Raw genomic sequence first — 24,642 nt, 5'->3', positions numbered from 1 at the left:
ATTAGTTTAGAAAGCGCTATTTCCGCGATGTTCAACAGCGCTCCTCAATGAATTTTGAAAACAGATGGGTCTTGAGATCCGCTCTGAACTTCGCAAGTGATGGAGAAGTAGTCAGAGAAGTAGGTAGAGAGTTCCAGAGAAAAGGACCAGAAAAAGCAAAAGCAGATTTGGCAAAAGAGTGTTTAACACGAGTTAAGAAAAAGCGAGAAAAAGAAGATGATCGTAAACCGGGGCGTTTAGGTTCAATTAATATATCTGATAAATACTTAGGAAATAATTTAGATTGAGACTTATACATGAACGTGCAAATTTTAAAAATTATTCTATATTTTATAGGTAGCCAGTGCAAGAGAACAAAATATAGAGATATATGAGAAAAGAAAGGGGCACGAGCAACTAGACGAGCAGCAGAGTTAAAAGCTTTACTTAAAGGATAGAGTATAGAGTCAGGAAGACCATAGTAGAGCGAGTTACAATAATCAATCCGAGATAAGACTAACGAAGTAACAAGAAGGAGAAGAGTAGGATCATCAAGAAAAGGCAAAAGTTTTTTTTATTCTACGTAGATGAAAGTAAGAGCTTCTAGCAACACTATTAATCTGAGAAGAGAAAGACATAGTAGAATCAAAGATAAAACCTAGACTACGAAACTTATGGGAGACATCAAGAGTTTTAGAATCAGGTAAGATAATAGGAGGAATAGTAATAGAGTGTTTAGATTTATTAAAACAAATTAATTCAAACTTAGAAGGATTAAGTTTAAGACACATAGAGTCAGACCAAGCGATAATTGAAGAAAGACATAGAAATAAATTATGAAGAACACTATTGAGATTAGATGGAGGAAAAGAAATATAAATGTAAGAATCATCAGCATATAGTTGACTAGAGAAAGAAAAGTTATTAATAATACGAGATAGAAGTGTTTGCGTCGTTTCATTGAGCAGTATATATTTCCCTGCACCAATAATGGATGTGTAACGTGAATTCTGCTCTTGCTGCCAAAAATTTTATGATGGAAAAATATGTTAAGTTAATAAAACCAGTTCAAAATATCCTAGCGTTTAGCTTCGTGCTCATCACGGAAAATAAATTAAATGTGCGGCGTAATGGCTGACATACATACCAGCATTTTGATTTTTAAGAGTGGGACAAATGAATATACATATATATTGGTATAAATATACGCTTTTTAAATTTTTATTTCAAAAGGGCTCATAACAATGATTAATGACAAGTTATACAATATAGTTATTGATATTTACACATATATACATATAGGATAAAATATTGTATAAATTCTACCAAATTGTTGGCTTATTTATAGAATTCATACCATATTGTATAAAAAAAATGTTCTCCCTTCAACGTATATATTAAATTAAATAAATACACGGCGTTTTCCTTTGTTGTTTTATTAAATCACAATCATCGCCGATACCGCAAATAAGGCGTAAGAAATTTTTCTTTGCTGTTTCATTAGTATCATAATCATCCCTGACAACGCACTGAAGTAAAAAATGATTTTATTGATGTTTTAGAAACATTCAAAAAACGGCGTTTATGTATATTTTCTTGTGTTTATTAAAATTTGTTATTAAAATGCTATCTCATTATTTCATTATATGTTTTGATTTCGCAAAAAGCAGGGCTAATATGCGTCTCGCGGACACCAAAGCGGGACTCGAAACATGAAAGGAGGGCGAAATTCGGGACAGACCCGCCTCGATTCGGGACAGTTGGCAACTATGGGCCAAGTGTTTAAAGGCACCTAGTCTTGTTTTTTGCATTGCGTGCAGCAACCGTGACCGAGTACAAATATGACAAAAAGATTACCACCTACTGAACGGCTGTGTGGTAATCTACCTAAAATTGGACTGGCAATCTTTTTTATGCCAATTTTTAGACGATTTTGTACAAAAAATTGTATTTTTCCGAGTTTCACTGACTTAACCACAACGCTGTTCACAAAGGGGTCATTTTCCCCCTGGTCTCCTTAGATCTGCCACTGCATTTATATTTAATTGTTTTAAATTTATTAATCGAATTTTTATAGTATTTTTTTATATTTTGCAAAGAAAAACCATTTTTAATTTAAAAAATTGAATGGTTTTATGAGATTAGTTTTTGAGTTATGGCTGTAAATTTTACAATCGAGTTTTAAAGTTTTTTTCGATATTCTGATGAAAAACCATTTTTAATAAAAAAAAGTTTGTTAGACGACCGTTAACAGAAATATATGTGCGTGCGTGTCTGTGTTGTGTATATCAAGTATACCAGGGTATGAACAATTGGATTATTGTATAAAGTGCGTTTGTCGTGAATGTGTGTGTGTGTATGTGGTGTGTGTGTGTGGAGGGTAGGGGTGGTTTGTTTAACAATTGGATTTTTCGGAAGATATTCCGCGTATAAATTTATTTGTTACGCTCTACAATTGCTTTCTCTTATAAGTTTCAAGTTTGAGAAGCTAAAAAATTTTTAATCATATTTAGTAGGCATTTATATGTTTACATTATCTTCTTTTAATCAATATTGGCAAAAGACTAGTCTTTTCCATATTGGACTACTGCAACTCATTGCTATATAGGGTCTCACGCACAACTATCGGGAGGCTGCAATCTATCCAAAGGAAGACTGCTCGACTTATCTTCAATAAACTTTCTCGTTTCAGCTCCTCCACTCTTTTAGTAATGCTTCATTGGCTTCCCGTCTCCGCTCGATTCATTTTAAAAATTGAAGTTCTAACTTTCGAAATATTACCATCAGAATCCCCAGTTTAACTTTACGGTCTCATATCTAGCTACGAACATGCCAGATCGCTTAGCGCATCCTCTAGTTTCTTAAACATTTCTACTGCCAAATCCCAACTCGCTAGCCGCGGCTTTCGTCACGCTGCTCCAAGTGTCTGGAATATGTTACCTCTTGAGTTCAGACAATGTTCTTTGTTGAGCGTCTTTAAAAAAAGGCTTAAAGACTCATCTTTTAAACACAGACTAAGGACGCCTCTTAAGCAGCTGCGTGAATCGGCGCTATATAAATGTTCATATTAATATTATATTATTATTAATAAAGAGACTACTATTTTTTGTTTTTCGATAAGAAATATTGCCGTTCTTCGCGTTTACACAATGGTAGCCTCGCATAGACTTTGCAGTTGGCAACCACTCTTATCATCCACTATTATAATCTATCCATCAAACCACAAACCAATATTACAAGATCAGTTTGCATTTAGCTCTGCAGGTTCATCTACATCCGCCATCATCTCTCTTTTACAATAACATCTTTCTTTAAAAATAATAATTATGTTCATCTTATTGCTCTCGACCTTTCTAAAGCTTTTGACTCTCAATCACTTCTCACTTTAAAATAAGTTAGCCTCTCTTCCTCTACCTGACAACATTTACGATATTATAGTAAATTTTCTTTCTAATAGGAGTCATTCTATTTTCTTTAGCTCTACTCTTTTATCTACTCTACCCATTAATTCTAGCGTAGTGTCCTTAGACCATCTACCTTTATCATCATTGCTTCTACTCTCTAAACTTTTCATAGCTCTAATCACATCATCAAATACGCTGATGTTGTTACATTTAATTTTATACTACTGCCTTGCATGCTGTAACAGTTTCTGTGTCTGTCAGATCCTGATTTTTAAAGAATAATAATAAAAAACACCGTTATTCTTAATGGCGGCTAGCAGAGATTAAATTTCAAAGTCAACATCCATGACGTGCCTTGTTTATTATTGCCAACGAAAAGTGGACGAAAAATAAATGCTATGATGGAGGCTCGTGGCGCATCTTTTGAAAGTTATCAAGAAATACCGAGCACATTATCTAACAGATTTGACAGTAATATTAGTTGGAGGGAAATTAATATTAAATCAGGTTCATTTAACATTTTTGTTTCATTTTTTGCCATCCTGGGTACTAGACTAGAAGTAGCTAGTCTAAAAAAAAAGGGTTTCTCCGATTTATTAGGGATTCCAAAAGGGCCCTTTTGAAAAGGCTGAGTGGCTTTTTATTGGCTGAGTGGCGCTTTAATCTGGCTTTATGTTGCAATGAAATTGCCAACAGATGGCAATTTCATGTTGGCTGATTGTGAATATCATGTTGGCTGATTGTAAATAAGAAAATGTCACCGTGGTTGAGAATATTATTTTAATATTCACAATTTTCCAACATAATGTCCACAATTAGTCAACACAATAATCACAAACTTCAAAAAACCTATTGTCATTTTGTCGGCAGTTTTGATAAAATATGCCACTCAGGTAATAAAGCCATTGAGCCAATTGGTTAGACCCATTGTGAAGCAAGAGGCAACAACCTGAATTCTAAGGATGAACATATATATGCCGTCAACAACACCAACCTTAAAATAAAGTGTAAAAGTTGCTACATAATATGAAGTTTATTTTTTTAATTTAAAGTTTTAAATGAAGGTTTTATTTTAAATTTTCAAAACGACGTACAACTATTGTCCAGTAGTTAATTGATAAATTCAATATTGCATGAGCATGAATCATCATGATGCTTGTGATGCGCTGATGATGCTGCATGTACAGGTACACAATAGAACAATAACTACAAGAAGAGACAAAAATAATGTGATTTTGGCAGTCAGCCACATGAAGCTAGCTCTCTGCTTTTCTCTCATTTATACATCATTAAATAAATGAAGATAACGATTATTTTATTTGGTTTAATAATGATAATCATAATAACATATTATCTTAAACAGGATCCAGAGATTATTACAAGTTTTAATAAATTACTTTAATATAACCTTTCAACTACTAAGTTATCTATAATTATAATAAAATTTGGGAATGATATTTCATTTTCATTTCTAAAGGAAAATTTAGATTTCAGTTCATCCATCCAAATACTCAACTTTGTCTTTAATAATAAATAATTAATATAATATTAATAAATTTATTTAAAATTTCAATTTAACTGAGTTTATATTTATTACTAATATAATAATAGAGTTAAAAAAAGTTGTTGCTTAACGGCTTAAATTCTTAATGTTAAAGTTTTGTAATATTTACACAGCCAGACTAAAGTAAATCAAACTATTTTTGCAGTAAATCAGCGTGAAATAAGAAATATCAAACCAACATGTCCAGCTGGTGGCTATCCATATAGGCAGAGTGATGACTTACAGTTACTTACAAGAAACAGGTTTTTATATTGGTTAGTAATATATTTTACAAAATGTGTTCTTATGTGTTCAATTAGTTACTCTACATTTTTATTAAAAGGAAAATAGAGCTGACTGTTCTAGAGCTAACTGAAGTGAGTTTCGACTTCAACCTGATAAATTCCAATTTGCGAATAAAGTTTGAGGGAAGTCACATAGCCAGTGTGCCACACATTTACGAATCAAATGAACATGTTTTCATTTTAATTGCTACTTCAACTGGCATATTTAGATTTCAGTTCATCCATCCAAATACCCAACACAAGGTAGCCCTTTTTTTACTTATAATGAAGCATAAACTATAACAATAATTTAATTGTACATTTAGGATGTTGGAAGTTTAAGCTTAAGAGCAGATGTTCAGTCAATTTTTTCAAATGCTACACTTTCGTCTTGCTTGGGATCTCCTAATTATCACATGTTCTCAATTTCTGGTCCTGATGTCTCTGATTGTGTTTGCTGCTGTGCTTTTCATTCCTCCAATGACTCCAGCGTGTTTGCTTTTTCTCATCAAACTGGTTCCATCAGTTGCTTCAATTTGCCTCATCCATCCTCATTCAGTAAGTTGCTCATCTTTATTTTTATTTGGCCATTATATTTAATTATTGTGATTAGTACTTCAAATTAGTAATATACATTATTTTAGACTTTACTTGTTGCTTTCAAGGACTGCAATAACCAAGTTCTTATCTGGTCGATATTGATTCCATAGAAAACGGTTTTTCCATATGGTACATTAGAAAATGGTTGAGCTATGAGATGAAATTGTTAATTTTAAAATTATTAACAAATAATGTACTACAATAGCCATATCAAGTAAATGTGCTCTATTGTAATTCACTTTTTTTTATAAAGACAGGTTATATAATAAAAAAAAATTAATATTTTATTGCAATCATGCCAGATGGAATATTATTTATTATAAGTTTGGGATGTTAAAGATTGTTATAATTATGTTTTGATTTGTCATTGAATTGTTCGTTGACCAGACTTTAGAGTTATTGTTTTGTACATGTATTGTACACAAATATGTGTAATATATAATTTACTGTTCCATATGCCACTGAATGTAGCAACACTTACCCAAAGTTTATTTATTCTGAATAATATTTAAATGAAGTCCAGTGTGTATCTCATGGATATATTTCAAGTGTTCGTCAAGACCTTCCAACAAACATCCAGATAAATGTTTTCATCTGAAATATTTTTGAAAAACATGACTAGGGGTGAGCAGGTTGTGAGGTAAATTATCATGAGAAGCTTTTTTATGTTGGCTTATCAGCTGTAGGATAGGTGCAAGCTGGCCCGCAAGTGCAAAACCAAATCCAACCATAAGTTTAAAGACTTCTTTCTCACTGTTTGATTTTTTTTCTTATTATCTTTTCCATGGTAAGTTTAAGCAATGATACGGTAGTTCTGTTCATGAGAAAGATTTTTATATTGAATACAGGTTCAACAGTTTTGACAAGAGAAATAAAGCAAGGAGTGATGTCTCGCTTCTTGGGAGGCCTGGTCACTAGCGTCATGAGGTTTGAGTTTAAATGTTCATTTATTGTTGGATAAGGTGCATTATTTTTGTAAATTTTCTCATACCATATATAAGGTACAAATGAATTGTTTGCTCATTTTGTTCAATTTTTTTTGTTCAAATAACCATATAAAATCTGTTCAAATAATCTAATAGTACCTTAAAAATGAAAAAAAAACAGAAAATGCACTCCTAAAAATTGTTAAATCAAATTTGATTGATGTGCATACCATTGAAAATTTAAAATATTGAATTAGTATCTTTAAAATAGATTTACAATTTTTTGTTCCATCAACAACAACAACACAACACACGTTTAGACGACATTTTCCCCGAGATCGGGGGTTGCCGTTTGGCTACCTATGATGAAACCGAAACACCCCTCGACGCCATCCACATCTGTCACTCGCCTCAGTATCACGCAACTCCGCTTTCACCCTGTTCTTCTCTACCTGCTCTCTCCATCCCAGTCGCGGACGACCCCTTCCTACCACTCCTTCAACCTCGAACTCCAACGCTCGCCTAATCCCGACCGTTTCATCCCTTTTCAACACATGTCCATACCACCGCAATCTCGATCTCCTTATCAATGTCACAATGTCCTAATTCAGTCCCATCATCGACATCAGCTCTGTACTACTCCTCCTATCCTTCACTTTAACCCCACACATCATCCTCACCATAGCTCTTTCAGCCCTCTCTCCTCAACACCCAAGTTTCACCACCATATACCATCGCTGCTCTCACACATGTTCCATCAACCTTTTCAATTAAATTTCTTAAGAAATTAACTTTAATAGCACATACAACGGTTGTATATTTGGCAAATGTTGATATAACTATTATTTGTTTATTTTATGCAAACAGATCTAGTGCATCAGTTAATCAGGGTTGTGCCAGCATGTGCATGTATGAAGATGAGTTAGGTGGCATGTTCATCTGTGGAGTCACATTTGATTATAAGATCAAACTCTGGTCCATTAGCGTTGGTTTTCTTTTGTTTCAATGAGTTTCACTGGCTTAATTTCAAATTTTGTTAATCTATTAATCATCGTCATCACCTTTGCCATTGCCTTTGCATCAACCAGTCAATAAATCTGCTTTCGCCAATAAAGGCTTTCCATATTACTCACCATCAATATGGAACAGTTTGCCACTCATCATCCGTCAACTATCCTCAATAGAACTGTTTAAGAAACCATTGAAACTGCTTCTGTTCGAGCAGGCCTTTAGTGGCCATGCTAACAATTGTTTATCCGGGCACCTCGGACCTTACGCATAGGACACTGCACAAATGGCATTATCGTTATTATTAATTTTTAGTTGAATTTATTCCTCACTCTCAACTACAGTCATCAGAGCTCTTATTGACTGAAGATCCAATGAATGATGATTTCATAGATAGTCTGAAGAACAATACTGTCTTAGGTATTGCTGATTATTTATAAACACAAGATTCTTCACTGCTTTTTTTTCTTAATTTGGGCTGAAAAGTTTTTTTTGTTTTAGGCTTCCATCCATGAAATGAGTAGGTATAAAAATAATGAAAAAAAATATTATTTTTCATTATTGAAGGGTCGAAAAATCTGGTGATGAAATACATTCATGATACTTCTGCTGGTTATGCCGTCTTCATGGCTGTCTATCTTCATAAGCCAGGTGGCTCACAGGTTGGTAGTATTTTTTTATTTTAATATATTTCCTTATCATTATATCTTAATGCATGGAGTTTTAGCATTGTTTTCCAGATCTCAAAATATGTTTTTGTCAGTGCATCTTCTTGAATGTTCTATTTTAATGTCAAAAATATATATTATTTTTATTTAGACATAATTGGAGCAAATCCATGAATAAAGTATATAAAATATTTCAAAATTATTATTTTTATTACATGTTTTTCATGAAATTTGTGAGAACATTTTAATGTGCAGAGTCGGAATGGCATACAATTGTAATGGAGTGATTGTAGGAAGCTTCGAGATTACGACGGAGTATAGTTGTTTTCAACGTCTGTCACTCCATTCTGTTCTAATTTGTTCATGTTATGATAGGCTATCATTAACATAACTAATTTATGTTGAGAAGTTTTTGTTAGGTCAGGTTATGAATAACTATTAATTATGCTACCATTTACATAATTAATTTATGTTGAGAAATTTTGTGGTTAATTGAGTTTAATCAAAGTTTAATAAAAAAAATTCAAAGCTTTTTATGTCAGTTTTATGACCGTTTGTTGAATGGCCTTAAATAAATTAAAAAATTATTTTAACTGCAAATGTTTACTTTTGCTCTGTAAACAATTTGTTTCGCCCGATTCCATTTTCACTGTTGATATCTGGAATATTTATTTTTCAGTTTCAAGTCTATCGAATCAACAATTCGCCATCTAAATCATCTATGGAACTAGTCGGCCAGGTGGAAGCAAATCAGGTCCACATTAAATTAATAAAATTTTATGTTTGTTTCGACTCTTCAGTTGGTACATTGTTCAATTGATACATCATTCAACCTCTTATTAATTAATTTTTCAATTAATTTTGTTATTTATTGTTGTTTATTTCAACATTTCTACATCCCTATTTTTTTAATGCTATTCAACCTGTGGTATAATGAATTTGGTTGCAGGCAAACGTCATAGATTACATTTTTGACATTGATGTTTTGTACGTCCTGCTGGAGTCGCCACAGGAAGGCTCTTATGTCCAGTACCATTACTTAGATTGGTTTGTTTCACCAGCTGTTCCTTCAAGCTTTTTTGTGGTATCATTTTTATCAAAAATGAGCAAAAACTAAATCATTTATAAAATTTATAAAATCAAATTGACATTATTCATTTTAACATCAACTGTCGACAAATATTAATTTATTGCCAGCAGTTATGCAGATCAAGTTGGTGATAAGAACGGCATGTACACGAGCTGGTTCAGTGTCCGCATGCACAAAGGTGTACCAAAAACTGTTTTTGTTCCATCTTACTTGGATCCACGTCAGAAATATATTGATCTGATTTTTCATCCAACAACATTCAGCAATGCCATCATATGCAGCGCTCTAGCAGTCAGTTTCAAAGATTTGTTGCTCTTTGTGCAGTTTTATAATAACATCTTCCCCTTAAACTTTATAGTTTTGGGCAACTTGAAATAATTTCTCAATCTGCCTGTCTTTTAAAACTGATTATAATATTTTGTGCTCTCCGCACTTTGCCAGTCATACAAACATGCCACGTCTGTACACGGCGAGAAGTTGAGGAGTGCCTCAAGGATGCAGCTGAAACAGGAAGTCTCTGATGCTATTGAGGACAAGGTCTTTTTAATATTGACCCATTTCAAATTAATTCGTTCTGTGTTAATTAATTAATTGATGTTGATTAGTTAATTAATTGATTAATTTATGTTGATGGCAATGATGTATGTATGCAACATGTGACATTTGATGTATGTATGCATGCAACATGTGACATTTGATGTATGTATGCATGTAACATGTGACATTTGATGGATGTATGTATGCAACATGTGACATTTGATGAATGTATGCACTAATTTCATCTTTGGTTTTTTGTATTGATTTCATCAGATTAATCAGATAAAGTTAATGGATAAATTAAATAAAATGACAAAAGCTTTCTTTATGGATCATCTATCTTCATGTTCATTTGTAAAACTGACGTCAACAGTTGCACCAGACAGCATGTGAGATGCAGTATGATATGGAGGAATTCGAATTTTTGGAGCTTCATCATCAGCAGTGGTCCAAGTTCTATGCCAGTTGTGTTTACTTTTACAAGGTTCCTCGAATTTGTTTGCCCATTTGTCAATTGATTTTGGCCTTTTGATGTTCATACTTAATTTATAATATATTTACTCAACATCCTACCTCGGGGAACTGGGTCTCTGGACGCTAAACGAAGATTGATTGATTGAAAATTTATTTACTCATTGTTTTTTATTTGGTTTAATCTGTTTAACAAGGTACATAAAAAGAAGCGTACTGTATTTATTTATAAACCAACTTTTACTTTGATAACAGCAATCGTTGAAGTACTTGGGTATCGTGAAAGATTCGAAAACTGGACTACTCTTGCTCATCAAGACGAGTGATTTGAGCGTGTTGAGAACTTGTGATGTCGTCGATCGCTACCTTTTAGGCGTTGGAGCTGATTTTGAAAGTTTTGGACTCGATGTGCCTCATTATCTCAAAACTTTTCCCAATTTTCAATTCAGTTAGTTGTTCAGGTTTTTAGCACATTGTACTACATTTCAGCGTTTTATTTGTTTATAAATTTGTTGGAATGGAAAGATGTAAGCTCTGTATTTTTACAAATTTACATGTATAATTTAACATTTTTTTGTTCTTTCGAATGTCATATTTCCATTGGCACTGTCTTTGCAGTCTTTTCATTCTCTTGATTAAGTGAATACTTTTAAACATATTTTTGTTGTATTTTTATTGATATCAATTGATGCGATTGACTTGCAGATGGACAATCATGCCACAACCTGAACCTTCTACGCGAATATTTGGCGGTCGTCTCACAAACCATGTCCTCTACCAGCAGTGACTCTAACGAGAATGAATTCTGTAAAGACGGCGATATCGCATCCACATTCGTCATCTCTAAATACTGCGTCAAAGAAATAGCCGAGGAACACATAAAAAGAAACTTTGAGTTCTTGTACGTTCTTTATCGCCATACTACAGAAAGTTTATTTGTTATTTTATAAAGTTCACTTAGATATTAATTTGTTTTAGAAGTTGCTGTATCATTTTATTTTAAAAAAATGTTTGAAATCACATATCAGAGACGGAAGTTTGAGTCAGCTGAACAAGCACTCGATGAATGCGATGGTGGAGAGTTTGAGGATGCTGGTCGACATGATTGATCTTCGTTCTGCAGTTGAAGACGACCAGGCCAGTGCTGACGTTGATGATCCTGCTTTTCAAGGTTGGTTCCTCTCTATATAGAATTTTGGGTACATTGTTTTAGGTAACTTTCTCATTTATGGGTGCATTAAGTCTATAATTTAGTCTGCCGTAAATGAAACAACCAGTTCAACAGTAATAATCATTTTGTTACCCTCTATTGAACATATTTTGTATTAATACAACTGCGAACTGTTAAAAAACTGAAATGAAAGTTTGTCTGGAAATCCACAAAGTGGAAACGATATCGAAGGGGTTTTGGGTGTGTTGTAGTTAGACAGTCATTGTGGTCAAGAACAGCAAGGATGTGCTGATGTGTCAAGTTTTGTTCGTACATGCAAGGATTTTAATTGTAGATTTTTGTTTATTGTCAAGTATTTTTCCACAATTTACAATTAAAAATTTTTGGTATCTTTTATTATTTTTATATATATATTTTGTTACCGTCAATTGGGAATTTGATTAATGTTTTGAAATATCATGTTGTCCACCGCCACAGCCATGGAAAGACAGGCTGTAAGGTTATTTTTCAGTAAAGAAGGAATGAGATCACTTTGCACGAGCATTGAGCAGTTGATGACGAACAGATATAAGCTGGCTTGCAATGTACTTTCTCTCATCTACTTCCTCAAGAAAAAGGTTTTTTTGTTTTTTTTTAAATTAATAAAACTCAAAAAAATATAAAAAACATTCTGATTGCAAGCTTTATTTATTTTGTTGATCAGTAAATTGCGTTAATTAACTAAGATTGAACTCTCGTTTATTCAAATTTGTCAATGATTTTCATCTATTTCAAACTTATCTGCAGGAGATATCACAGTAACTAAAAACATTAAAACATTGTTAATAAATTTTATTTTATTGTTTGTAAATACATAGATAAATTAGGCATACATATTAAAAAATTACTGATTTGTTTTCTACAATATATCATTTAAAATAATTAATTCAGGTGCAAGGGCGTTTGGTAACGGAGTTGAACAAAACAGTCGAGCGCTTGGTGACTGTCATGAACATCTTCAGATCAATCATCTGGTCCATTAACACCCCCGTGTTTCATGTTAAAACAAAATGCTTGTTAGTCACGTCTGTCTATTTTCAATTAACGAATTAACCATTGAATTGTCTAATGTTTATAAATTGTTATTTACAAAAAATGGATACACATTTGTTTATATCATTTCTTTCCTCTTCGATGCTCAGCATCGGTGATCAAAATGGTCTTGTGGAGAGAGATTTTTTTATTAATTCATTGAAATGTTGTTCATATTTTTCAAACGTGTGAAGAGACTCGACGAAAAAAGTGACCTCCCTGATGAAGTTGATTTGTGAGCAGCAGAGCATGGGGGCTCCTCTCACTGGTTAGTTCTCCTCTAGACATTAAATCATATCATTTATATGATGCACATTAGAAATTAAACTTTTTTTTCTCCTTTTTTTGCAAACGAAAAAATTATTATGTGTGAAGAGTCAATTTTTTTAATTATTTGTGAAAAATTCTTAATTCCTGTGAAGTGATAATTATTTGACTGAAGTTATTTAATTTGTTTTTTCAGAAGTTCCAACGTTGACGCTGATGGAGCTGTTTGTAGCAACTGAAGGTCGCGGCGTGCTTGCGAGTGAATTGACGAGACACCTGATGAGAAATCGGTCGAACAAGTCCACACCTCACATGTTCTGGTCGGAATCGCTGCCAATGCTGGCGTACAAATTGCAACTCTCTTTGTATCCTTTATCGCGCAACGTTTAGCGTTGATGCACCTTACACATTTTGAAAAATTTTCATGTTCCCACGATTTTGAGCTCTCTCTTCTGAAAATTATTTAAAATAATTAAAAAAATATATATTTGTGTGTATGATGTGTGTGTCTGTATGTGAGTGATTTGTGTGTGTGTGTGTGTGTGTGTGTGTGTGTGTGTGTGTGTGTGTGTGTGTGTGTGTGTGGAGTGTGTGTTTATATTTATATATTTAAATTTTTTATTATCTTCTTGACTTATTTAAACATTTTCCATAACTTTTTTCACAATTGTGAATAACTAGTTGGCCGAATTTATCAGGCTTGAAGTTTGTACTGAGCCTTTTGTACCACGGTCAGCACGTCCATCTGCAAACTTACATCCATAATATGGTGGATTACTTTGAAGAGTGTGAGGGCTCGTTCAATCTCATCTTGGGCCTCTCTTCACTCGTCACAGGGTTCCATTCTTTTTTACTAATAATTATTATTTAATTCAATCTGTCCTGGTTATGACATTAAACTGACCCTCACTGCCTTGTGAGTGATGTTGGATCATCAAAGACTAGGCCCACCGCTTATAACTGTGGTTGCGTAAGGAAGGGCGTCCTGCGTAAAAATTAGCCAAATAAATTACTTATGATGACAGAAGTGACAATGGTTTCATTATAGGTAGCCAAACGGCAACCCCCGATCTCGGGGAAAATGTCGTTTAAACGTGTGTTGTTGTTGTTGTATTATTTAATTCAATCTTCAACCTTAAACGGACTATCTATATACATTATGTGTGTTTATTGCTTTTGGCGTGTGAGAGATATTAATAAATTGAAATAATCTTGAATGTGTATGTTTGAATGCTGACAGGGAACCAGAAAAAGCCTTGTACTACTTGCAGACAGCTGGTGAGTATCTTGACAAGGAGAAGTTGTTGATGGAGTTGGTTGAAAAATCAGATCTACAATCGATTAAAACATATTTCTATTTGTTGGTTAGAAATATTTTCTACTTCTCAATAATAAGTTTTTCTGTGGTCCAACTTAATGTGTGGCGCTATGGTCTAGTTAACCTTGTCGTACAATTAAAAATGCCAGTCTCAATTGCCAGTACAATTTCGTAGGTGATGGAGTTGTTTGAAGAGTTCAACCTGCCATCATGTTCCATCGACGCTGCTCACCACATCCTTCCGTTTGTTTCCTCTGATGATCCTAAGTTGGTCAGTCATTTTGCAAAATAATCTTCTGTGTCTTCAATGAAAACAGTTTCAACACTAATTACCATATTTTGTTGTGAAATTGTGAATCTGAAGGTTACTCTTTGGATCAAAGTGTTCAAAAACTCGATGGATCTGGAACTCTATGATGAGGCATTCACTGCAATTCTTATGAATCAAGATAAGAGCAGGTAAGAGTTTCTTTATTATTTTTTGTTTCATATTGATTGATTGATTTATTTATGTATTTATTTATTTATATTGTTCTATTAATATACAGTCATTCCTTTTATATATAAATTCCATTACAGTACTAATAAGTTGTATTAGAAAAATGTTATGAAGAGTTATATTGCTCTACATATTTTTGTAAAAAAAAGACACGCAAATTCATTTAAATAAAATATAAGAAATTTCAGTCAATTTGAACAAATTTTAATCAGTCAATCAAAGAAATCAACCAGAATAGAAACGCACATATTTATATACGCAATATATGTGCAACGTGCAATCAGAATATTATTTTTAGATAAGAAAAAAGATTTAACATGGCGATTATCGACAATTTTCTTTAAAATTTTAGAATTGGGTATTTGCAAAGATATTATGGTAGAAGTCTTGCTTTGTTGATTTTATTGCTTTTTTTAAATATACTTTTATGTAGGAATAAATGGTTTTTGTATGCCCCGAAAGCTTCGATCTACGCTTTTTATTTAGAGCTTTTTTTCTGAATTAGATTTTTTACTAGTTTGTAAACTTAATCAACAATCCGTAGCCGCAGAGATTGTCTGAGGCAGTACTTCATGAAACTTTACGAGGAAAAAGAGTACAGCTTGATTGGATCGAAAGCAAATCAGTGTCACGACCTGTTCATCAATCATGAAGTAATTATCCATAGCGTATCTTGTGTTTTATGTACAGTGTCATCCAATTTTTTTTTTCTCTACCTTTTTTTCACCGCGTTGTCTGAATTTCATTTGTTCAGATTAAACAATATGCTACAAAAAATTAACAGAGCTAAATTATAGTAAACTATTTTCTTGTATAAGTCTTATGTTGCAATTTTCTATTCTGATGAAGAGTATTAAACATCAACTTATCTCTGTCATTTAATTAATTCTTGTCATGTAAATAAAAAGTTAAATAAATTCTTGAAAGTCAAATGAATAAATGAATGCTCTCGCCCCAGTTGATTGATCTGCTTGAGCAGCAAGCCAGGATGACTGATTTCACTAAGCAATCATTCTACGAACTTCTTCATGCAATACATTACCGCAAGAAGAACTATCAAGCTGGTCTGTTTGTTGTTCGTTCGTTCGTTTGTTTTTAGAGTTATTGATGATGATGGTGAGGGTTGAGAACCGTTGAAATTGTGTTTTTATATAAATGTTTATGTGTAACTGTCATTAAATTAGTTACTATTTTATATGTGTGTGTGTGTGTGTGTGTGTGTGTGTGTGTGTGTGTGTGTGTGTGTGTGTGTGCGCGCGTAGATTTTATTTTCTTGTGTGTTGTGTTTGCCTATATTTGAGAAGCCATTAAAATGTCGTTCCGTTTCGTTTCATTTGCATAATGTAAGGAGGCACATTTGTGTGCATATTTATTTATTTCTTTGCAAGAAGCTTATTTGATCAATCATCTGTGTGGTTGTATGGGGTGGCTGAGATTGGATGTTTAAATTTTTTTGGTAAATGACAATCCCAAAATGTTGTATTTAGATTCTCTTAAAACAACTTATGTAATTAGTTTATTAGTTTATATTATAAAACATTGAATTTAACTCTCAGCTGCAACCGTTTTGTACGAGTTGGGTATGAAATGGGGATATGAGGTGGGGGGCATGGAAGGACTAACCAAGATGATTCATTGGATCAGAACGTGCATTTCTTGCCTGCATCTACTTCAGCCTCTGTAAGCTTCCTTCTTATGTTTGTTTGTTGTTTGTTTATTTATTGTTTGTTTGTTTATTGTTTGTTTATTATTGTTTGTTTATTTATTTCTTGTTTGCTTGCTTATTATTACAGTTTTAGTCTTTTTTCTTTTTTCCCGCGGTTGTTTTGGATGAGATTGACATCGTTAAGTTCATTTTTTTTGTCCGTATTCATATTCGATAGATCTTCAGATATCATGATAAAGGATGATAAACAAAAAATCCGCTCGTTAACATTAACACATGTTTCATAAGACGATATTGAAATGCGTCAATTGAACATCTTACTTCAACACAGAGATGCTTTTGTGCTGCTGCCTGCTGAGCTGAAAGAAAGCAACTTCTATAGGGACATTCTACATCATTTGAACTCTAAAAAGATCAATTCCGCTACTGAAAAGGTTATTATTAAAATAACGCCTTTCAAAATTTATATTATAAAGTCATGAAAGTTTTCGTTGGTAGGCTAACTTTGTTGGCTCCTTTAGAGCAATAAGTTAATTATCCTATATAATTTGTTTCAATTAACATTCCGGATGAAATTCTAAGAAGGCCACCCCATCGAGATGAAGTTTTCATAATGCATTTATTCATTTTCGTGTTCCTCTGATTTCTAGTAGCGTTCATACGATCGTGGAATATAAAATACACTCTTCTAGTTCATGTGATAATGAATTGTAAATAAAACGCCCTTTAAAAAATAGTGCTGAGAATGAACAACATTTGCTATAAAACATACAATACAATATAAAATAAAATTGTTGCTATGCTATGAAGGTTCCAACTGGCTCCAAAGTGGTCCTCCTCGACTTGAATGAAATTGAAAGAGAAAATTTTTTGTCAATTTGCCTATTGTGCATATACAACCTGCCCTCTACTGATAAAAAGGTTTCATTTGAATTTTTACTGACCATTCTTACATTTTGACCTCGTTTTTTTTGGACAAAAAAGATCACATCAACATTCATTGTTTTTGCCATACAACGTTTTTCTTAATGTTTTGTAATTTCAACATCATCGTTGTTGGTGTTAGTTCAAGTTACAAGCTTAAAATTCGCGTCACGTTATTACACTCGTCTTTATTTTTTATACACTTTTTTATATTCACGACACTCCTTGCAAACATGTAAAGTATTAACCTCCAGTTAACAAATATGAAAAAATGTAACAAATAATGATAAATAACGAGGGTTTTAAATGGTGATGCAAATTGGAAAAACGTTAGTGAATAGATTTGTGCGCGTAGCTGAACTGAATTGAACTGCTCAGTTGGATTTACAAAAAATTGTGACAGACATTATATTATAGGTCAATCATTACATCATCATCATCTATATGAGAAAATTTTGTTGATTATTGAACTGAGTTTTTATCACTGTCAACAATTTGGTTATGTGACGAAAATTCTCTTGAAGATTGTTTCATTTGTTTGAAGGGTATGAAAATTTGTTAATGAAACGTTTTGGTTTTTTGGAAGAAGCGGTTCTTTCATTAGAAGCGGTTTAACTGTTGTTTCGTTTGATATCGATATGATAATTGTTAACATTGTGAACGTGCTGCAAATCAGATTTTATGGAAGTCAGTAAGACTGAGTCCGGATGAGACACTGGGCCTGCTCTGCAATGCAGGCATCTACGACAAAGCATTCATCTTGGCCGATCACTTCAACCTCTCTTGCTCTGAAGTCTTCGAATCGCTCACGATGAGGTTCAGCACTTTTTATTGCTTCGTCAGTATCATGAGAACGTTGCAAGTGGCTCTATGTGGCCAGTAACTTGTGTGTATGCATCTTATTATTATTACATTGGGTCAATTCACTTTTTTATATATAGAATTTATTTCATAGAAGAATTCCATTCATTTTTTATAGATGCATTAGACTTTCCAATCAACTTTTCCAACCATCAACATCTTCTTTGGCCTCCTCCGGACAGAACGCCGAGTGGTTGGATCATAATTATTACACAAATGACGTGGATAAACAGTACTGGTTAGCAGTCTTGTAAGACTGACGCTTCCTTAATCATTTTCTAACATCCAGTTTGTCTTGCTTAATTTAAACAAACCCACTGACTGATTTTGTGATGGATGAAATTTATTGAGGAGCGAGTGATGTAATACCCGGTCTGTGATATACTTCAGTTCAGAAGCCGATAGGGCATGGAGGTACTTGAAATTTTCTCTGGAAAATTATGAGTCCACTGAGACGAAAGAGTTTCCACTCCCACTGAAGACGTTGTCAACCTCATCAACAACTTATCACAGAGCTATCACAAAAAAATTATTATCATTCAATTTTGCGCTGCCCGCCTGGTTGGTTGCCTCCTACAAGGTTAGACATTCTACAATCACATTAATTTCTCTCTTTTGTTATTCGAAAATTTGGAAATTAATATTTTATACATTTTAGAATTGGATTTAATGTTTAAATTAAATTGATTTAATGCAGTGAATTTTTTGCCTTTCGCTGTTCGTTTTGTAGAATTTATTAATTCAACTTATTTTTAGCCGTAACAAATCTAGTTAGGCCGTGCACTTTCCTCCGCCCCATCAATAAAATTATTCAATAATGTCCTTCATAATCATATATCCCCTCATCACGTAGCACCTGGATGCACCCGAACTGATGCACGTTCTGTGGGAGCATGGCGAGATCCCCGAACTGACCGACCTCATCGTTGATTACATGCAGGCTGTTGCTGGCAGAGGAAGCGAAGCATTTAACATCACTGCTAGTTTTTTGTTTCACATTTATTGACTTTACATTCATTATTATTGCTGCTACCTGTTTTTTCATTTGTAAATTGTATTTTGTGTGTTGTGAGTGTCTTCATAGTGAGCGATCGTGGATTGACTGAAAGAATGAGTGTGGTCTGGGCTAGTTTTTTAAGGATTCATAGTCTTGTGATGAAGTTTGATGTGTAATCTTCACATTGGTATGTTAAACGTTGTTAATGGTGAGGATTAATTTTTTATATAATTAATCGCAAAATCTTTCGAAACTGGAAGAAAGTTGAATCAAGTTCATTCCTGATGAATATCTGAGCGACCATGCAGCAGGCAGGCAGGGATGAGCTAGTTGGGACCGCCCAGGCTTTTTAATCTATAACTGGTCTTTATAATATCTCGTTTAATTGACTGCAATAAGGTGAGCCTGAATTGAAGTGGGTAGGTATGTGTGGTCGGAATGAAATTTGAAAACAAAATCTCGCTTACAGAGAATGCCGGTAGACTTGTAGAATTATTTGGGAAAATAATTGAAAGAAAAAATTAAAGTCCTGGTTCTTCAAATTTTTCAATCACTTTGTAAACTTGTTTTTTGAACAAGATAGAAGTTCAGAAGTTGAAAATTAAAATTTTATAAAGCATGCATTCTTTTGAGAATGTTTTGACAAGTAACAATGGTTGATGTTGGAAATTGTTAGTCGTTGAAATTCGGTAAAAATTAAAAATATTTCTTTAGAAAATTTAGCGATTTTGAAAAACAGTCGGTGTTAATAGTTTATTCTCTGACTTTCAAACATAACTTAGCTTGACAAAATTTATTTAACGACTGCTGGTTTTTTAGTTCTTCAAAGTTAATTTTAATGAACCTATTCAAAGTTACAATTGCATATGTTTTTTACATAGGAGGACTTGTATCACCGGCGAACGTTTCTGCCTTACACATTGATTCACGAAGTTGTCAGCAACTTGGAGATGCTTTCTTCAACCCATCCTGCCTTCAAAAAAGTTCGATCTTTTATTTGAAATTCAGTTTTTTCATTAATTTTTTATTTGTTTAATTAAACAGGCAGATTATAAATAAACATATGAATAATTTAAATGAAAATTTCAGATGCTTGATAGGGTAACGAAAGCCATGAATGGTTACCTGAAATTTTATGAAAGCCATGCAAACATTTACCATTTAGCTCACCATGAAAGATAAAAATTCATGAACAGAAATAAATCAACGCTGTACTTTTTTACGTTATTAGGAAGGATTAATAAACTTTGTTGCTACTATACGTATTTTATATTTTATTTGCTTTTAGATAAATTTCAATAAAGAAAACTCTTCTTCTGGCTGTAAAGCGGTTTTTGAGTACAGTTACTTTGAAATTGGCGATATATGTATATAAAGTGTGTATATATATATTCTTATTATTATTATATGATCATTTATATAGCGCCTATTAAAAACATTCTCATAGGCGCTTTACAACTATGGCAGTTTTCTACTACAAGGAAAAAAGATATGTCTTCAATTGACTTTTGAACTGGTGAAGTGTCAGACCAGACCGGCGCAAAAAATATGGAAGTTCATTCCAATGCCTTGGTCCATAAACTGCAAAACTACGTGATGCAATCTTTAATTTAGTAACCGGGACCACTAACAAATTTCCCCGATCTGATCGTAGGCCAGTTTTAAAGAAATCGATGATCTGTCAATCAACATTTCGGACAGATAATGCGGAGCCAATCGTTTAAGCATCTATAAACAAAAACACAGACTTTTAAAACAATTCTTTTGTTGACCGGCAAACAAAGCAATTCCGACAGAAGTGGGCTAATATGTTCAACACGACTAGCATCCAACAACAATTCTTTCTATATATATATATATATATATATATATATATATATATATATATATATATATATATATATATATATATATATATTGATAATAGACCATAATTTTACAATATTCTATAAATTCGGTAGAATTTATAGAATATGTATATATTTTTTTTAGAATTTATAGAATATGTATATATATTTTTTTAATTATTTTTTATTTTATTTCTCAAAAAAGAGGGGTAAACTAAAAAGCAACCAAATTCTTGTATATATGTCTGTATATATACATACAGCAACTACACGCATCTTAAAATTGCAGAAGCAGTCCTAATTGACATCAATAAACCAAAAATAAATATACAACAAAAAATGACAACCTCACTTCCAACCCGGCGCTTAACCAACAACGAAAACAAAGAAGTAATAAAAACTAGCATTGTAAATAGTGACAAAGATGATGTGATGCTATCGACGAAGAAAAGGAGACCAAAGAAGATGACCAGCCAATAAAGAAACCTGACACCTAATTTCCATCTAAGTTCACTTTGACAAAGTCAATCTCCATCTAAATTCATTTTGACAAAGTCAATATTTCCCTATATAAACAGCAGAAAGCACTGATGATGATTCATTCGGAATCGGAATATGGCCTTATTTGCAGCATGAATTCGGAAAATAAGTTTATTTTGAATTTTAATAAACTAAACGTTCACCAAAAAACTTTAGTGAGAAAAATTGAAAAAACGAACTACAAACATATTAACGCCAAACATTCGGTAGAATTTATAGAATATTATAAATATATATATATATATATATATATATATATATATATATATATATATATATATATACATACATCGGAGTAAACTCATGATAAGAGCAGTACGGGACCTCACTTAATGAGGTCACTTAAATTTCATTTAAATTATAAAACTCAAAGCAAGCCACGGCAATTATTTAAGGATACTATATCAAATTTTTGCTAATAAGCACAGAAAAAGTCTATCGCAGCGGTTCCCAACCACTTTTAGTCCGCGGACATTTGCCTGGTGGTCCGCGAGCAAAGTGTGAAGCGCAAGTTTTTTTTAAATTAAAAAAAAATGAAAAAGATGAGCTCCGATTGAGTCTTTTGAGCATTACGCCTCGTTTGGATAAGCTATGCTCAAGTGTGCAAGCTCAAGGCTCACACCAAAATTAAATGTAGCATTATTTCTAATGTAGGCTTGGCACGTTAAAAAACCACCTGTTTATTATTATTCATTACTGTTAGCAAGTGACATTTGTTCATTGTAAAATATGCAGCAATTACAATTTGTTTCTTATTTGATATAAAAATTGATATGTCAGATAAACCGTGAGATACGCTGTATGCAAACATCAATGTAAAACGAACATTATACTTTTTAATTTGAAGTTAAAAAATTTATTAAAATATATAATAAATAATTTTAAATGACAATTTTAATACACCTATAGTTAAGTGTGGTAACTAGTTCTCTAAGTCTAATAGTTATACCAAGAACTATGTTAAACTAACTATATGTAGCTGTTACGTCATTATATTATATAATTATATATATATATATAAATTTCAAGTGTTCTAGTAGCAAAATTTTCAGTTGTGGTCCGCGGCTGAGGTATACATTTTTTAAGTGGTCTGTGAATCTCAAAAGGTTGAGAAACGCTGGTCTATCGCATGATGGTTCGTTTTTAGAAATGTATAGGTACCATTGTTATTTTATTTTTTTAATGTATATTATCTAATTTCGATCATGCACTACTAAAGGTAACCTTTCTGCGTATGTGCTATCACATTTTTTTTCTAAAACTTGTGACAAGTGATTTATAAAAATATCTAACAGAAATTGATTTAATAAAAAGTATCTGATTGAAGAAGAAAAAAACTATCATTAATTATTTGGTTCTAGTGACATGTTAATATAATGGGCGTCATTTGTTATTATTTGGTAAAAATTATTCGGGCTTTCTCTAAAACAACCCAAAAACGATGGAGCAATTGTTTATTATTCTCAGAGTACCGTACACCATTCTAGGCAGGTAAATAGACATTAAAATAAACTTTGGCAAGTGTTAAAAGGCGGTTTACTGATGTCGAGAAAGGCAGAGAGATTGATCTCAATAATTAATTTCATCTGATCATTTGAAAAAATATGATTAACAGTGTCGAACGCTGATGAATATTCAAAACCATAAGTGTCATTGCTATTAGGCAGTCGATTTTTTGTGTGAATAAAACCGTTTAAAAATAAGCCTCAATTGTATATTTTGCGAATATTTTTTTAAATAATAGAATAATAATTAATTCACTTTGTTGGGTATTATTTCAAATACAATAAAATGAAATGTATTTCAAATGTTTAATCTGTTCATGCAAAATAGATGCACAAAGCTATGGTAGAAAACAACAAGATTGTGAGCGCAACATTGCCGGCCCAATAATGGAATTTTTCTTCGTGCAAAGAAGTATATTTAAGATCGTTTGATTGCTCCTCGCTTGTTTTCAATCCTTTCTCAATGCCGCACATCCATTTACAACAGGACCACAAACAAGTGACGTCATCCTCCTCATCTTCATACAAACTCTTGCAGCCTGATGAAATTAATCATACCAAGCATTTGTGTAACGGTTTTTTTTGCAAGATGTATATTACAAGCAAGGTTGTTATCGCTGTCGAAGCATCGCTAAGGCCAATATTGTATCAGCCATACTTTATCAGTATTCGTTGTGGCATTGACAATTTATTCGATGTCGTTGTAGCCGATACTTTTTAAGTAGAAAAAATCGCAACTATTGAGCATCAACTGTCAAGTGGATGCATTTCTATTATTGATCATTTTCAAAGTTAAGCGCGTTTTCTAACTGTTAATTCGAGATTTAAAATTAAACTTCAACGTTTATCGCATAGTTTGTTTAATCTTTTTTTTCTATTATATCTCGAAACGTTGATTTAGGGGGTATAAAAGAACTTCAAAAAATATTTAAGCTCTTAGTTTACAAATTTATGTTCTTTCCAATATATTTTTTTAAAGTTTTATTAAAAATTCTTGCAGAATAATTTTTGCTGAAATAATTTTATTTGTCGAATATGATATAGAAGACGACAAAAAATTGTTTTTTTTATTCTGAAAAAATTAGGAGCTAATTGCTTCATTGTTGCCCCGGGACCTCCAAACCTCAAAATCTGGCCTTGACATAAATATTCATTTTACCTTACTTCAAATTTGTTGATTAAAACAATTAATTTTAAGCAATCATTTTTACTTTATATATTAACTATCGAAATCATTTATTGATGAAATAATCGTTCCCCTTTTCATGTAGCCCGACTTAACAAGTTTGTATGTATTGGCATTACTTTCAAAAATGAGCATTACCGGTACTGGTGTCAGCAATACATTTGAAAGTCGTTGTTAGTATTGGTATTGCCGATACAACTTTTGAGTATTGTTGACAACCCTGATTATTAGAAACTTATGTAAGAAAATATTTATATATTTTATTTTTAAATTGAAAAAG

The 24,642-nt window shown here is 32.6% G+C and overlaps 2 protein-coding genes across 2 annotated transcripts; both read left to right on the top strand.

Annotated features, from left to right (window-relative positions):
* Positions 1-47: 47 nt before the first annotated feature.
* Positions 48-2,949, top strand: HELRODRAFT_171666 (hypothetical protein; the record flags this gene model as incomplete). Its single annotated transcript, XM_009018367.1, has 3 exons — positions 48-240; positions 1,650-1,757; positions 2,876-2,949. 3 exons carry the CDS (start codon positions 48-50, stop codon positions 2,947-2,949), a joined length of 375 nt encoding a protein of 124 aa, XP_009016615.1.
* Positions 2,950-3,784: 835 nt separating this feature from the next.
* Positions 3,785-20,611, top strand: HELRODRAFT_191439 (hypothetical protein; the record flags this gene model as incomplete). The annotated part of the gene is made up of 37 exons (XM_009018366.1): positions 3,785-3,890; positions 4,203-4,276; positions 5,065-5,189; positions 5,270-5,474; positions 5,537-5,768; positions 6,659-6,737; positions 7,604-7,721; positions 8,089-8,164; positions 8,312-8,406; positions 9,092-9,166; positions 9,362-9,459; positions 9,610-9,694; positions 9,944-10,039; positions 10,413-10,523; positions 10,766-10,958; positions 11,216-11,411; positions 11,539-11,681; positions 12,159-12,298; positions 12,612-12,736; positions 12,947-13,020; positions 13,216-13,339; positions 13,701-13,856; positions 14,260-14,383; positions 14,513-14,608; positions 14,702-14,796; positions 15,381-15,489; positions 15,795-15,900; positions 16,393-16,516; positions 16,834-16,936; positions 17,313-17,423; positions 18,103-18,305; positions 18,406-18,525; positions 18,678-18,867; positions 19,141-19,270; positions 19,684-19,703; positions 20,166-20,267; positions 20,374-20,611. 37 exons carry the CDS (start codon positions 3,785-3,787, stop codon positions 20,464-20,466), a joined length of 4,452 nt encoding a protein of 1,483 aa, XP_009016614.1. The 3' UTR covers positions 20,467-20,611.
* Positions 20,612-24,642: the final 4,031 nt, after the last annotated feature.

Source organism: Helobdella robusta (genome assembly GCF_000326865.2).
Source record: "Helobdella robusta unplaced genomic scaffold HELROscaffold_21, whole genome shotgun sequence".
Taxonomy (NCBI): Eukaryota; Metazoa; Annelida; class Clitellata; order Rhynchobdellida; family Glossiphoniidae; genus Helobdella; species Helobdella robusta.
Note: the sequence above shows the minus strand (reverse complement) of the source record. Positions and strands in the feature narration are given on the sequence as shown.